Raw genomic sequence first — 15,970 nt, 5'->3', positions numbered from 1 at the left:
AGTGAGGTGGGGAGGAAATGCTGAGTCGTTAATATAAAAAGGGGTTCTTAGTGGAAGGCAAGTGATAAAATGTTAAAGATGGAATCAGCCTTAACAATCGTCTTCTGCTACTCTATATTTTACAGGTGGGTAAAAGGCGAAGTGATTTTCCCAAGATTATGTAGTGCATTAGTGAAAGAGCTGGCCTTGCTATCCCGGCTGCCGGGGTCCCAGGGCTGATCAGCTTCAAGAACAGACTGGAATGTGCGTGCATGTCTGCACGTTTACACAATAAAGACATGGCAAATACAGGAAGATGCAAAACATCTGCAGATATCCCCAGAAAGACTCTATAGTATTCAAAGATAGGCTGGGATGGGTGGAATGATTTGGAGTATATCAATAAGGAAAACAAACTAGAGAACAAACTTTAGATCATTAGGACATGAAGGGAAGCGGGTGTTGAACGATCTGTGAACTCACTGAAGACTAACGCCAAGAACTTTAATTTTAGGAAAGAATTGGAAAGTTCTTTAAAATTCCAAGAAGTGTTATTACATGATCCAAAGTTACTCTGATAACATATACTGCTACCGACAAGGAGGGTGGGAAAGGCTAGGCAACGTGCTGTCCCTATGAATCAGGACTCCGGACATGAGAATTATGTAAACCTACACCCGCCACAAGACAGCACCTCAGAGTATGTTTCCTTCCCACTCAGGAGTAGTGAGAGATTCAAGAGATGCATTGAGGCAGGAAGGGAGGGAGGCAAAGAAGGAAAGACAGTAACTGATTTCTGCAGCTTACTGTTAGCCATCGTCATTAAGTTACTCTAAACTGGTGTTTGGCAAGTGCACTTCTTGGTCATTCTAGAAACCTCCAGTCAAGAAATGTGGTGTGGTTCTTGCTGGTGATTAAAATGCACTACTCAATGATTTCACCTAAATGTCTCTGCCCCTCAATGTCCGACGTCTGAAAAACGGGTGTAATAATAAGCTTTGGGGACCAGAACCTTTTTCTCCTAGGAATTACATTTTATCCTTTTATTCATATTGCTTTAACGCTCATACATATATCCCACTACGGAAATTCCTTTTCCAAATTATGAATCAGTCCCTATGTATCATGTAAAATTTTCAAATCTCTAGGATATTGCCACTAGGATGCCTTATAATCTTGCTGCATTTTTACACATACATGAACAAATTAAATAGTATCTCTACACACGTTATATTCAAATAATATATTGGGCATGGGATATTATGTGACATGAAATAATTATGTATCGGTGCAATACTTTTTCCTTTGTTTAGGAAGGAAATGTAGCACCAATACAGGGTTTTTGCACAAAAGACTGGTTTTGTTGAAATAAATTTTACATAAGTCATGGACAACTTATGTGAAAGCCCCTATTTGCCCCTTTTTAAGATTCGTTTTCCATTTGGCTAAACATAATGTATACCTTGGCATGAAATGAAATTTCAAAATCATTTAAGTAATACAACTAATAAATTTCAACGCCAATTTTGAAGACTTAAAAGAAGAATACGATTGTTTGAGGTTCAGTTGCAGTAATTTCTCATTTTCCTACTCTTTTCATCTCTTAACCTACTTCTCAGAGTTTGTTTTTAACTTGAGGCAATCCTCTGCTGAAACATTACCATATGCTTTTAGAATTCTCTGCTTGGTTTGCATCTGTTGAGGATAAAACACTAGGAATTATGATTAAATCTACCAAGACAAAATATGGAGGGTGTCAATAGTGACCCCTTTGCGGACAGATTGTTGTTCAGATAAAAGAAAAAAAATCACCCTTTGTTTCTTCCCCAAAAACCCAACCGTCTGGACTTATGTGTCCAATATGGCACCCCCCTATGGCAATCCAAATTTAAATTTAATTAAAAATCCTTAATTAATTAAAAGTTCTTCAGTTATATCAGTCATTATTCAAGTAGTCAAAAAGCATGTGTGTCTGGTGGTCACTACATTTGGACAGCGCAGATACAGAACATTTCCATCACTGCAGAAAATTCTACTGGATGGCACTGAATTAGACCATGTAGGAGTCAATTCATATAGGAATAAACGTGAATATATGCACTTTTTCTTTCTTAATCACAGAAGCTGTTTGTTAAAACTTATTTTCAACTTACAATCCTGTTTCCTCTAGCCTAAAACAGTGGTATAAAAATAAATATTTGTACAATTTCTCTCCAAATCAGATGATATGACAAAGGAGTCCAAAATCCTATCATGACTCCCATCTTTGCCAACAAAAAACAGTCCCATGAGCTCCCTGTGGGCTGCAGCATGATGGCCTGGGCAGAGTTCTCCTGTGGCATCTGTCAGGAAGCTTTGCTAGGGCATCCTCACTGGTACAGACTAGTCATCCCTGGTACCTTGCACAGCCACCTTGGAGGAGGGGTCCCTGAGGGTACTGCCTCTGCTCCCTATTCTAAGGTGCATCCTGAGACCCATGAAGTACCCACTCAGGACCATCTATTTAGATCATGTAAGTCTTCCCAGGACCAGCCAGGACCACAATGCCTCTGTGAGGACCACCAGCACACCATCTGAGTGTCCTGTGCCCAATACATGAGCAGACAATCCAGCCCTTCTTTCTACCTTCAATGCCCAAATTACACCTAAAGTCTTTCCTAAGACCCTACACTTAGAAAATACAATTAAAACATATAAAATAGCAGTTTGTATTAACCCAAGGGAAGCTTTTCTCAGCAAAAGAAATAATTCATTAAAACTCTTTCAAAATAAAATAAAATCTCATTTGGCTAGTCCCATATAAATGCTCTTTTTACAACCCCTTTATCCCTGGATTCCTAAAAACAGTGCAATCAACTTCAGATTTTGGTCTCTAGGTTTTAATTTAAAAAAATAACACATTTTCTAAAATATTAAACGTGCGTTATTTGGGAAAAAGTTTATGTAAATGAACCTTCATATATAAACCCACTTACCAATTCTCCAGCCCACTGGAGAAGTATTCACAAATGTGAAATCTGAAAATCATTTTTCCTAACTAGGACTGTGGTTTCTAGACTTTGTCCTTAAGTGCAAACCATTATTCCAAGACACCAAGATTTATAGCTCAGAAGTACAGGGAGATTTTGCAGTCTTCTAGTGGATGGTATCAAAGCTGAAGGCTAAAAGATACTTTGGTGGTATAGCTGGGAACAGATTCTGCAACAAAAGAAACAAAGATACTCAACCATTCCCCATTTTACCACAAAGTGTAGCTTAGCTACAAACCATTGCTCATGTTAACCAACAAATTACTATCCTTCCCAGGTTAAAGTATGGAGGTGAATGGATTTATCTATCACCATTAAGTCAGCTTTCACAAATGTTTAGTCATGCTTTAGAAATATTTAGATCTGGGGCACCTGGGGTCATCAGATCATGGTCCCAGGGTCCAGGGATCAAGCCCTGAGTCGGGCTCACTGCTCAGCGGGGAGCCTGCTTCTCCCTCTTGCTCTACTGTTCCCCCTACTTGTGCTATCCCACTCTCTCAATCAAGTAAATAAATAAAATCTTTTTTAAAAGTGGGGGGGCACCTGGGTGGCTCAGTGGGTTAAAGCCTCTGCCTTCAGCTCAGATCATGATCCCAGGATCCAGGGATCGAGCCCTGCATCAGGCTCTCTGCTCAGCAGGGAGCCTGCTTCCCCGCCTCTCTCTCTGCCTGCCTCTCTGTCTACTTGTGATCTCTGTCTGTCAAATAAATAAAATCTTAAAAAAAAATAAATATTTAGATCTAAGATAGAATTATTAACCCTCATTCTTTTGCAATCTTTCCAACAAACTGACACAGCTACATCAGAATCTGAGAAACTATATAACCCTAAAAATAATAAAAATTGACTAAAACAGAAATAGATGGCCAAGGACCTGAGACAGCAGGTAAGACCCCAGGTGGAAGGGAAAAAGGTTTATAAGCAAAGTTTTCACTATTCCTAAACTAAGCATGATCTTAGTAAGTACCCTTTTACTCAGTCTTGCTCTTCCCACTGGTTACTGCCCACTCTCCCTTGATAGCCAAATTTTGTCAAAGGATGGTCTATACCAATGGCTCTCAAGGTGAGGCTCCCAGACCCAAGGCACCAACATCACCCAGGACCTTGTTAGAAATGCACATTCTTGGTCCTACCCCAGAGCTGCTGAGTCAAAATCTCTGAGGGTGGGGCCTGCAAGTGATTCTTAGGGTCACTAATGCTTGAGGACCAGCAAAGGGTTTCACTTGCTCACCATTCTTATATCACATGAGTTTGGAGGTCAACGTAACTCACTAAAGCTACTTTTTTTCCCCTTAGCTATGGATTCTGGTTAAAACCAGTTGAGTACATTGAAAAGAAATAAAATAAAATAAAATAAAATAAAATAAAATAAAATAAAATACCAGCTGAGTATTGGCAGTATCATATGAACCAATATGAATATATGGAAGACAGAATTACAATTATTTAGAAATAAGTGAATGAATTCAAAAGCTATTATCACTAAAGTTAACCTTACAAAGCAAATTATTTTATCACTGACCAACAGATCCAAAGCTAACTACCTATTTTCTCTAATTCTTTCTTGTATTTTTAAACAATAACTCAAAAATGTAATTATGAATAAATCTATAAAATACAACAATAAAGGTTTTCACAAGAGGAAACTTGTGCAACCCAAAAATAAATTTTGACAAAATAAATGGTTCTGCTATTTGTTTCATGTTTCATATAAATTTCTCATTTATTTCACGCTATTTCAGCTTTCAAGATTGGGAATAGCCAAATGGATTAGAGGTAACTGCAGAAAGATTTAATAATTTACTTGAAAAAAATTTTAATCTGCCAAATAAATGCTATTTTTCATTCCTCTCATGAAACCCCTGAATATCTGAATGTGACCAATCATCCTTAGTCTATGAATGGGCAGCCAGACCAAGGAAGGAGGTGGTGATTAGAAGAACAAAGGGTGACTTATGCCTTCTTCCTGTGTTTGTGTGCTTGCAGCAGAAGGAAGGGCTCCTACCTTCTAGAATGCTTTGGAAACAGCCCCTGGGGAAATCGCTTCCCACCCTTTCCTGAGTCCTGTGACCTCCCCGTGCTCCTCTGTATTATCACCACCCTGAGGAAAACCAAAGCTAAAGGGATCTAGGTACTAGTCTGCCACCTTTTTTTTCCTTCGGTGATTTTTCATACAAGTGGACCTTGATTTATACAAGAAACACCTTTTTCTAAAGTTGAATTTAAATGGATTTTGAAATGGAATCTTATTTTCCCATTAACTGAGATACTCTTTTGTCAATGCCATTTTGTTAAAAACTCATGTATAGTTAGTAAGGCAACGTCTCAAGTGTATGTTTCCAGGCCTCTCTGTCAAATAGTTGATAATGTATCAAGTATTCAAGTATACTAGAAAAAATTTGATATTTAAAGAAAAAATTATGTGTGTATATATATATATAAAATATAAATTTACATATAATATGTAATTATATAAATATATAAATATTATAAATTATATAAATATATAATTTCTATAAATATATATGGTACGTGGAAAAATAACCAATTAACCAACTAACTTTTTAGCATTATGGGTTCACGTTGCTTGAGTACATGGAATTCCATATATTCATTTAAATGAATTTTATTTTTTTTAAGATCTTATGTATGTATGTATGTATGTATTTGAGAGAGAGAGAGCCAGGAGAGGGGCAGAGAGAGAGAGATAAGCAGACTCTGCACTGAGCACGGAGCCCAATTGCAGGGCTTGATATCAGAACCCCAAGGTCATGACCCCAAGATCTGAACAAAAATCAAAAGTTGGATGCTTAACCGACTGAGCCACCCAGACACCCCTAAAATAATTTTAAATATGATTAGCGTACCTCTTTCTTTAACATCTTCAAGATAGGCTTTCAAAAATTCTTTATCAAAGCATTGACGATCGCGTTCACTTTCCATCACTTCAACGCCATCTTGACACTGGGCATTATCAAGAGGATTGTCCATAAGGCTTACAAATCTATTCAAGAAAATACAGACAATATCACATTTTCACCTGTACATGTTTCACCACAGAATTCCTCTTAGAAGAAGTCAACCTCTTACTTATCCTTGAAGGTCACAGAGGACCACTTAATATTGATGTCACCAGTGGAACTGCCCCATGGAATAATCCAACAAGATTATGGAATCAGTCCTGCTCAGAGGCCTGCTGGAGGAATGAGAGTTACTTAGGCACAGACGGAGGACAGTGGCCCCGTCAGACACCTTAAGGTGGACATTAACACTTGCTCTCTGTCAGGACGTTCACACTGGATCGTGTCCTACTATGGCTGGTGTTAATCCCAGTGAATGGTATCAGACTCTAAGAAGAGGTGGGGTTAAATTATAAAAAACTCAGATGGTCAATATCCTTTCAACTGAAAAGATGGATACTCCTACCCAAAAAAGAAGCCCAAGGAGAGAAACTAAAATGACACTTGATCTCCTGTCCTCACAGTTTTGAAAGATGTTTTGCTGTGAAAGGCAGTGTAATTATTTCAATTCAAACTTGGAAATCCCTTGAACAGTCTCCAGCTGCAAGTGTGGGCCCTGCTGGCTCGGGTGGTATCATTCTCATTGGTTTGTGGAAGCTCTAGACATGTGGAAGATAAAGCCCATCTCTTCTATTTTTAGCACATATATTTCCCAGTTCATTTTCCTTGTAATTTTATTTAATGTTTAAATGCAGAGAAAGCAAAAAGGTTCTGATGTCTTTGTGAATCGATCCATGCAACTTTTCCTTTGCAAGCTCCTTTTTTTTTTTAAATTTTATTTATTTATTTGAGAAAGAGAGAGACAGAGAAAGAGCATGAGTGAGCAGGGGAGAGGGAGAGGGAGCCCCATGCAGGACTCGACCTCAGGACCTTGAGATTATTACCTGAGCCGAAGGCGGCAGCTTAACCAACTCAGCCACCCAGGTGCCCCCTTTGCAAGTTCTTCATTGAGTTAATTTTTATCATCCGTCCCTATCCAAAAAAAAAAAGCCTGTATTTCATCATTCTTTAATGTTTTATCAAAGTAATCACTCTACGTATTTTAAAATTTGCAAGGATACCATTTTATTTAAAACCACAGTCTCTCACTCACCCTCTGTGTCTCAGATCCTCCAGAAGCAATCTCTTTCATGAGTCAATCACTATTTCTACTTATCCTACTGGAACTCTCTTTTACGCAGGACTAATACTTCAATGTTGTTTAATCAAGCAGAGGTATTCCTTTCCTTCTCTTCCGTTCCCCAACCCTATCACCTCCCAATTTTTATGATCTATACTTTCACTTTTTCAACATTCCATTATGAAAATTTTCCAACATTTAGGAAAGTAAAAAAAAAAACAAAAAACAAAAAAACTGCTACAGTGAACACCCTTGTCCCCACCAACTAGGTTCCATATTTAAGATTTTACTGCAGCTGCTTTATGACACATCCATCCATTTATCCACCCCTCGATCTACTCATCAAGCCATCTTATTCTCCAATGCATTCAAAACACTCACAGACATCACATACTTTCACTTTCACACCGTTAACACCAACACCATCCGCATTCTGTTCTGAAACCGTATTTAACATTTCTATCTTGCCTGAAGGTTGATTCCAAAATTGAAAAATTCATGTCTTTGTGACAATTATCTGGAAAGAGTCAGTGATGCCTTCATGTTTGAGGCTGAGACCCCAGCATGTTGGCTGGGCACCCACACGTGCAAACTGTTTTTGCCCCGGCGCAAGCCCACCATGGGTGAGCACGGAGGCAAGCAGTTGCCAGTCCCCTGGGAAGTCTCCGAACATAAAACTCTGGGTTTTTCCCCCAGGGCCACCCTAGAGGACACCTCAGGCTTTTTGGTCAGATGCTGAGTGGTCTGTGCAGTGGAACTGAGGAGGAGATTAAAAGGCAGGGGATTGTCTGTGTACATGAAATTGTCCTTTTGTTTTTTTAGTATCCTGCCTCAATCTGCACCAGCCTGGACCTGGAATTTCTGACCACACGCTTCTTCAGAGTTCTCCAGGGCCAAAGGGCTTAATTTCTTGATTTGGTCTCTGAACATGAGCCTGCTCCATTCCATTTTTATCAATCACCACTGTTCTGTCTGCTGTATGTCTCCCAAAGTGTGTGGCATCTCTCATTTTGTGAAGGCCTTCCCTTGCTTTCTCCATCATGGGGCTTATAGGTTTTATTTTTTTCCTCATCTCAATAGGATCTCAAGAGGGATAAGTGTAGATTGACACATGGTCAATCTACCATCATTAACATGGCATTTCTTGTTCTTTTTATATTTAATCTCTGGCTTATTCTAGATGTCTCCCTATATGACACACAGCAAAAATATGGCTATAGGCCATAAGCTTTCTGATGTTGTCAAGGGAAGAACGGGCTTTGTCTTTCCCTAATTATCCAACTTCCTTAAAGGTGTATTAAGCCACTCAGACCTTCCCCACTGGTTTATGAAAATCCCTGTATCACAGATTAGGATCACGTTCAGTACGATCCGCTTTGTTCTAATAATTCATCTACAAATCATTGCCTAGCACCACCTCATTTTGAGTCTTATACATTTAAACATATTGCCATTCTCAGTAAGGCAAATTCTGTCTTGTTACTCTTGTTTTCCAAAATTATTGTTGCTGTTCTTAACTTTTTGCCTTTCAGATATACTTTCCAATCAGTTGTTCAAGCTCCAAAAAAAGAAATCCCACTGGAGTTATGGTTGGAATTACATTACACTGATGTAAAATTTTTGGAAGAAATCACATCTTTAACGCCTTTTCATTCAGAAAAGACAAAGTATGTCTTTCCAAATACTCAAGACCTCTTTGACCTCCTTGCATCCGAAAGACATTCCTAGGACAGCCAAGAGCAGGGGAAGACCCATTCCAGTGGAAGGAATACGGTGGGCCAGTGGGGAAAAGATGTCATATCCTTGTTCATCTTGTGCTTACACAGGAATGAATTTAGTCTCTCTCTTTGCAATAGTTCACTTCTCTATTTCTGTCTGCTATGCATCTTACTGCCAGGATCAGAAGATGAGGAAGAGTTATGATGAGGTGAGCACTTATCACCGAAAGAATGGGACATGTCTGGAAAACCAGCCCTTGAGTCATGGTTTTAGCAAACACCTGGTGTTTAAGGCAGATGAGTCCCTGGGCACAGGACGGAGGGGGCTCTCACTGGAGCAGCATCAGGTCAAGGTGGCCTGGAGTCAGCTTCAGTGGAGGGAGGGTGCTATGGCTTTTCAAGTCCCCTTCCAAGGTAAGAAAGACTGTTCAATGTTTCAGGCCAGATTAGAAGCTGTATCACATTTGCTGGGATGGTTTTTCTTAGTTTGGGGTGGTTTACAGGTTTCTTTAAGGAAACCAAAAAAGGGTAAGACAACCAGGGAGCCCTGGGCGTGTGCTTTGTCACACTTCAAACAGCAGTAGCATTTGTCCAGAAATCCTCTGAGATCTACTTCCTCGTGCCATTGGCCAAAAACTTCAAAATCCTGTACAAAGGCATCAGAACTTCTGTGAACCAGGATCAGGTCATCTGAGTCCAAGAACCATCCTATCTGGTTCCTGAGACAGGTGAGTGCCCAGGCTGCAGGTCGTCCTTACCTTGTGTGTGAAAGTCTCTAGGGGAGATCTACTCACTTTAAAGGTGTGGATGAGTCACACAGGGCAGTCGGGAGCTCCACCAAATGGTCCCCACTGACGACTAGCAAGGTGAGCTTCTTTAGGTTAAGCAAGGCATAAGGAAGATAGGTCAGCTTGTTCTTATACAAGAGAAAGGTCTGCAGTTCTTCTAGCCTAAGAAGAAGTAAAGGGGATAAGGGGATTAGACTTAAAAGGATTAACCTCATAGCGGGGGAGAAAAAAAAACAAAGTAAATGGCAAATAAATTCTGGTATGAAATCCCTACATAGTTTATTTTATATATGTGACCCTTACGAGGATAAGCGGACTTTAGAATTTAAATAAAGTCATGCGAGGTGACGCAATTTGGGATTTTTTAAGTTTTCCCTGGCTTAATTACCAAACAAAGACAAATACAGCAGCAGGATAACAAACTGCACATTATACACTAGTCTGGGAAAGGACCTGACCCTCAGTACATCTCTCCAAGTGTCTGACCTGACCCTCAGCACATCTCTCCAAGGGGTCAGCAAAGGATGGGAAAGGAACTATACTGGAACTGGGGCCAAGAATGAACAGATCTGGGTCACATATTTCCTGGTATATATCTTAAAAGCCCAATATTCCTCCCCTATCATATTTTCTAAATTTAAAATGGAAAGAAATCTGTCAAATGAAAAGGAAATGAGCAAAATGTGCTCTGGATTTGTTTTATTTGTTTTCCGTTTTATTCTAACTCAGTGACTGCCCCCTGCCCCGACCCAGTTTTTTTCTTGCATGCATTTCCAAAATTTTGACTGAGCCTACAAATATTTCACAGAGTTTGCCTTGTGTTTCAAACTAAAACAATTCCCACTTAGTCTCACAAAACTGGAAAGCACTGATATACATCACACATACAAGGAGTAGAAAAAGGTCATGTAAGTGGCCTTGGGAACGAAGTCAGTTTTAGCTTCTGGGTCATGACAACTTAGTTATTATGCACTATCTTTATAAAGGAGACTCTGGATCCCAAAAGGTCAGATATTTTGTTTCATTCACTATTTTAAATTCTGGGCCTGCCATACAGGAGCCTAGTATCATTGGTGGAATGAATGAAATGAGTGAATGAATGGATCTTACATGCTCAGTGTAATTTTTTTTTTTTTAAGTACGCTCTATGCTCACTGTGGGGCTTGAACTCACCACCCCACGTGCTCACTTTGGCAGCACATACACCACCCCACGATCAGGAGTCTCATGCCTTACTGACTGAGCCAGCCAGAGAGCCCAGTCCAATTATTTGGATACAAGGATATGATTGGAAAAACTTTACTAATCATATCGATTTGCTTGAAAGATCATGTGTGATAAATCAATAAATGAAACCAATAAAAATTACCCCCACTGACATTCTAAACAGAGTTTAGAAATGTTCCTCTTCCATATATAACATATATATAAAGACATAGAGTGATACGTTTCTATTCCATATATAATAAAGATACTTTGCTATGTCTACGGGGTAAAGTTAATGATGTCATTCTGTTGAGGACTCAAGGAAATTAAAAGTTCACCAAGACAACAGAGATGTGTTCAAATGCACATACATACGCACACACACTTATGAGGCTGGAAACTGGAAACTGTCTCATTATCTAAAGAATGAAACTCATTTCCCAGAAACAATAAACTCTTGGAAAATACACTGATTTCAAAGACCACTCATGTGTTATGCCTGTTTAAAACGTTAAAACGGTGGTTAAGGCGTTAGTAACTAATTCATACACCTCACCTTCAGAATGCAAGTAGCTACCTGTCTATATCTTGGGGCAGGTCATTCAGGATATTGTTGCTGATATCCAACCACTGCAAATTACACATCCTCAGGACACAGATCGGGACACTGGCAAACTTGTTTGCTGAGATATCTACAAATGTAACTTGCTTCAAGTTACTTAACTAGAAAGGAATAACAACATATTCTAATTACTTTTGTAAGTGCAGGTAGGTTCAACTAATAATTTTCAGGTGATATTTCTTCCCAAAGGCCCTTCTAAGAATATACACAACACAGATCAGGAGAATATGTATTTTGGAGCGCTGACGACATGCTCCATGACGGGCGGCACACAGGGGCTGCCTACCAGGAGTTCACACTTCTGAAAATAAGCAATGCCATCTAATGTAGTAAGAACTAACGTGAAGAAGTTTTCAACTGGGTGCATTCAGCAGCACAGACATAAGGGGCTAATGTCCCAATGTCACAGTAGGGTAAGGGAAGGGGTCAGGAAAGATCTCATGGAGAATGGAGTTTTTACACTGGGTCCTGAGGTTTCCCCAACAGGGGAAAAGATAGAGAAGGGAACTCCAGGTAGGGAGCAGCATGTGCAAAGTCACAGAAAACAAAAAGCACAAGCCTGAAAAAATAGAATGACTTGAAGACGGCCACAAGGAGTTTTGGCAGATCTTTTTTTTTTTTTTAAGATTTTATTTATTTATTTGACAGAGAGAGACACGGCGAGAGAGGGAACACAAGCAAGGGGAGTGGGAGAGGGAGAAGCAGGCTTCCCGCTGAGCAGGGAGCCCCATGTGGGGCTCAATCCCAGGACTCTGGGCTCACGACCTAAGCCGAAGGCAGACGCCCAACAGATTGAGCCACCCAGGCACCCTGGAGTTTTGGCAAATCTTAAAAAGACTCACATTTGAGCTCATGCAGGGATAGAGCAAGCAATCAGAAATCTCTACTCTTTAGGTCTCTTCTCCACAATTTGTGTTTTAATATGGTAACTGGATACATAGGGACATATATTTTTTTTTATTTCAAATGCAAATCTACGAATATTGAATGAAGTAGGAAATGTGTCTCATGTTTGGATTTGTTTTTGTAAGTTGGGTCATGGCCATGACATATAGAAGGAGCTACCTTTTACTGACTTATTTTCAGAATCCACAGATAACACTTGGGCTGCCCTTCAGAACACATTTTCAAAACTGTTATGCAATATGCAATATGGAGCCAGTTGAACCAACAGAAGGAATGAATGAAATCTACAAAAGAAAGAAGCAGTATGCTTATACCTCTCTTTATCTTAATACCTAATTCCCTATTGTTACATTTGCTTTAGTGACTCACAAGTCAAACTCACCCTTTTGAATGGGCACATTCTAATTTTGTTCTTGTTTTGAATTTCTAAAAATGAATGTGAAGACAGTAATGGGACAGTAAATAAGCATCAGAAAAGATGTTTGGGGTGCCCATAATTCAGTCTAAAGTCTCTGACCGTGTTGCCAGTGTTCTCAGATCAGCAGAAAAATCAAGACTGAATTAACATCAGTCTCTTGTCTTCCTCCTTTTTACAATAAATGTAGAAGGTACATTTTTTTAGACTGTAAAAAAATAAGTTCTTTTCCTTTTTTTTTTCTTTTTAGATTTATTTATTTGACACAGAGAGAGACAACGCAAAAGCAGGGGGAGCAGCAGACAGAGGGAGAGAGAGAAGCAGGCTCCTTGCTGAGCAGAGAGCCCAAAGTGAGGATCGATCCCAGGGTTCAGGGATCATGACATGAGCCGAAGGCAGATGCTTAACCGACTGAGCCACCCAGGTGCCCCAAGTTCTTTCCTTTAAATATCCTCAATAAGTTAAGACTTCTGTGAAAATTAGAATAAGGAAAATCACAGTGGCATCAAACTAGCAAGGAGACAAATGCCTGGATATAGTAATTCCCCACTAGCTACTTTCATCAAGGGCAAAACAAAACACTCATAAATTCTTTGGAAAGGTAGTTATAGTCTATGGCCATACCACCCTGAATGCGCCCAATCTCGTCTGATCTTGGAAGCTGAGCAGGGTCGGGCCTGGTTAGTACTTGGATGGGAATTTGTCTGAAAATTCCAGTGCTGTCCAGATAAAAATCTGACATTCAGTCAGAATAAATACAATACTCATTTACACATAAGTTTCATTACCTTTACCTTTGTCTCAAAATTCCTGCTAGTTCCCTCCACAGGTCATTCATTCTATTTGCGGGTCTGTTTGAACTTGAATTCAGGATTGCGTCAATTATTTGTGTGAAAGGCAACTCATGAAGACAGGCACAATCATGCGAATACATAGAACCCTACTGAATGGTACACTTAAAAATGGTCACAGTGGTAAATGTAGCGTTATGTTTTTAATAAAAAAAAATGTTTTAATGCCAGCATTTGGATATGGCATCCAGGCAAATGGTGCTTTCCTGAGTCTGTAGAGACCAGAACCTTGGGTGCTGTGTGTTTCCTTTGGATACATACAAGTTGGACACATAAGGCTGAGACAACCTGTCTTCAGCTACATAGTTTCTATTTATCTTGAATAAACCCTAGTTTGGACAGGTGGCTGAACTTTATGTCCAGTAAGAACCATTCAGTCTGGAAATAGTGAAGTTATATATAAAGAGAGTCAGTGAGCTATTATAACAGAGCCAACTGGGGAAGTATAACAAGTACAGTGCATTTACAGAATCCCATTCAAAGCAAAGAGCCTAAAAATCTCTATCCCGGGTACATTTGCTCCCACCTGTGTCAATATAGGGGAGTCACCAGGACATTGCTGTTTGCCAGGAAAAAAACAAACCCAACTTGTGGTGGCCTAGGGCTGCCTAATCCACCAACTCATGCAGATTAGCTGCAAACAGGAGAGATATAATTTTGAGAGAATGATAGAAATATGCTAAATGTGAATTATGGTGAATTGTACACTTATGGCTGAATCTGGGCATCTATAAATTATATCTCAATAAAGAGAAGGGAAAAGAGAAGGGACAGAAAGGCAAGCCTAGGAGGCTGCCATTCCAGTTCAGATGGCAGACAACATGGGCTTGGACCAGGGTGTCAGTGGCAAGGTGCTGAGCGGTGGTCAGACACAGAACTTATTCTGAAGGACACGTTCAACAGGACTTACTTACAGGGTGGAATCAGGAAATAGGAGCAAGAGAGGTCAAGATGACTTGCCTTGCTTCCAGCCTGGACAACTGAGAGAAGACTGTGCCGATTTCTAAACTGGGGAGGCCTGGGGGCACCTGGGTGGTTCAGTGGGTTAAGCATCTGCCTTTGGATCAGGTCATGATCCTGGGGTCCCAGGATCGAGCCCCACCTCGGGCTCCCTGCTCAGCGGAGAGCCTGCTTCTCCCTCTCCCTCTGCCCGCCGCTCCCCCTGCTTTGGCATGCTCTCTCTCTTTCTCTGTCAAATAAAGAAATAAAATTTTTAAAAGTAAACAAACAAACAAACTTGGGAGGCCTGGGGAATGAGCAGTCTCAAGGAGGGAGTCACACCCCTGGGCGGACGCCCTCACCTGGACTGCTAGGCATTTCCTGGGGTGATGGTGGAAGCAGGCACTTCCACCCGCCAGGAAGTTTCCAGGCAAAGAGAGTAACACCCCATATGAGACTCTAATCAGCAGCCAGGGCCTTGTCAGCACCATATCAGCAACATTGTTTCCAGTCTGTTCCTTACCAGCAGGTTTAGGAGATCTCTATCTCCCTTTAGCATAAGAAGCCTGTTGAGTTTTGTTTGGCAACACTCTTCCCTCTCAGCGGCTCCATTTCATCAGAATGGGATTCTAAATCATTTCTCCAGTGAATACAAACCAAAAGTCACTAACGAATGTTGTTTAAATGAATGGACCTTTAAAATCCTATCTGTTAAGACTGTTTTGGTTACCTACAAGTTTTTGTGAATATATTAACTTCTTTTAAAAATTTTACTCCCTTTATTTCCAACTGTTTCCAATTTATTTTACCACTGTGGATAAATAAATCCAGATCTGCATCACAGACAACAGGCATCAGACATTAAATAGACATTAAATAAAAATATCTCATATGAAAACAGGACGTTTTGCCTAGTTTTGTTTGTTTCTTTTTGACAGATTTTCCAAACTTAAATTCAGCTCCTGGCCTAGTGTAAGAACATTTTGAAAGACCTTCTAGTCACTGGTATAAGGTGACTGAAATGTCAAGAAAGCGTGATATAAGAAAGATGGACTTTTACCTTTTACCTTGTGCCTTCCCCACATCATCCCATGTCATAAACCAAATACAAGTAAATTATAGTGCGAAAATGACTGCTTTCTTACTTCAAAGGGGAGCTCGGTTAATTCTAGGTTTCCAGAACAATCCAGTTTCTCTAGATTTTCACAGTCCCCCAATTCTGGAGGGATGCTTCTCAGAAGGTTGAAGCTCACATTGAGTTCTTTCAGGTTCTTCAAGCGACCTGTCATCAGAACAAATGAACACCCATCGGGAAGATCCTTTAAGGTCTTTTAACAACAAACACAAGACAAAGATAAAACATTTGTATAATGACAA

General features: G+C 40.0%; 1 protein-coding gene across 3 annotated transcripts in view; it reads right to left on the bottom strand.

Annotated features, from left to right (window-relative positions):
• Positions 1-1,011: 1,011 nt before the first annotated feature.
• The window catches only part of LRRC2 (leucine rich repeat containing 2), a 42,320-nt gene continuing 27,361 nt past the window's right edge, over positions 1,012-15,970 (bottom strand). For all 3 annotated transcript variants that reach the window (XM_047695717.1, XM_047695723.1, XM_047695708.1), the window contains exons 5-9: positions 15,739-15,875; positions 11,438-11,583; positions 9,661-9,816; positions 5,876-6,012; positions 1,012-3,177 (exon numbers count right to left, since the gene is read on the bottom strand). In XM_047695717.1, coding sequence (XP_047551673.1) covers positions 3,128-3,177; positions 5,876-6,012; positions 9,661-9,816; positions 11,438-11,583; positions 15,739-15,875 — 626 coding nt within the window. In that variant the 3' untranslated portion in view covers positions 1,012-3,127. The remainder of the gene's footprint in view (positions 3,178-5,875; positions 6,013-9,660; positions 9,817-11,437; positions 11,584-15,738; positions 15,876-15,970) is intronic.

This window comes from Lutra lutra, chromosome 1, assembly GCF_902655055.1.
Source record: "Lutra lutra chromosome 1, mLutLut1.2, whole genome shotgun sequence".
Lineage (NCBI taxonomy): Eukaryota > Metazoa > Chordata > Mammalia > Carnivora > Mustelidae > Lutra > Lutra lutra.
The sequence above is the reverse complement of the archived record's forward strand: the minus strand, read 5'-3'. Positions and strand labels throughout refer to the sequence as shown.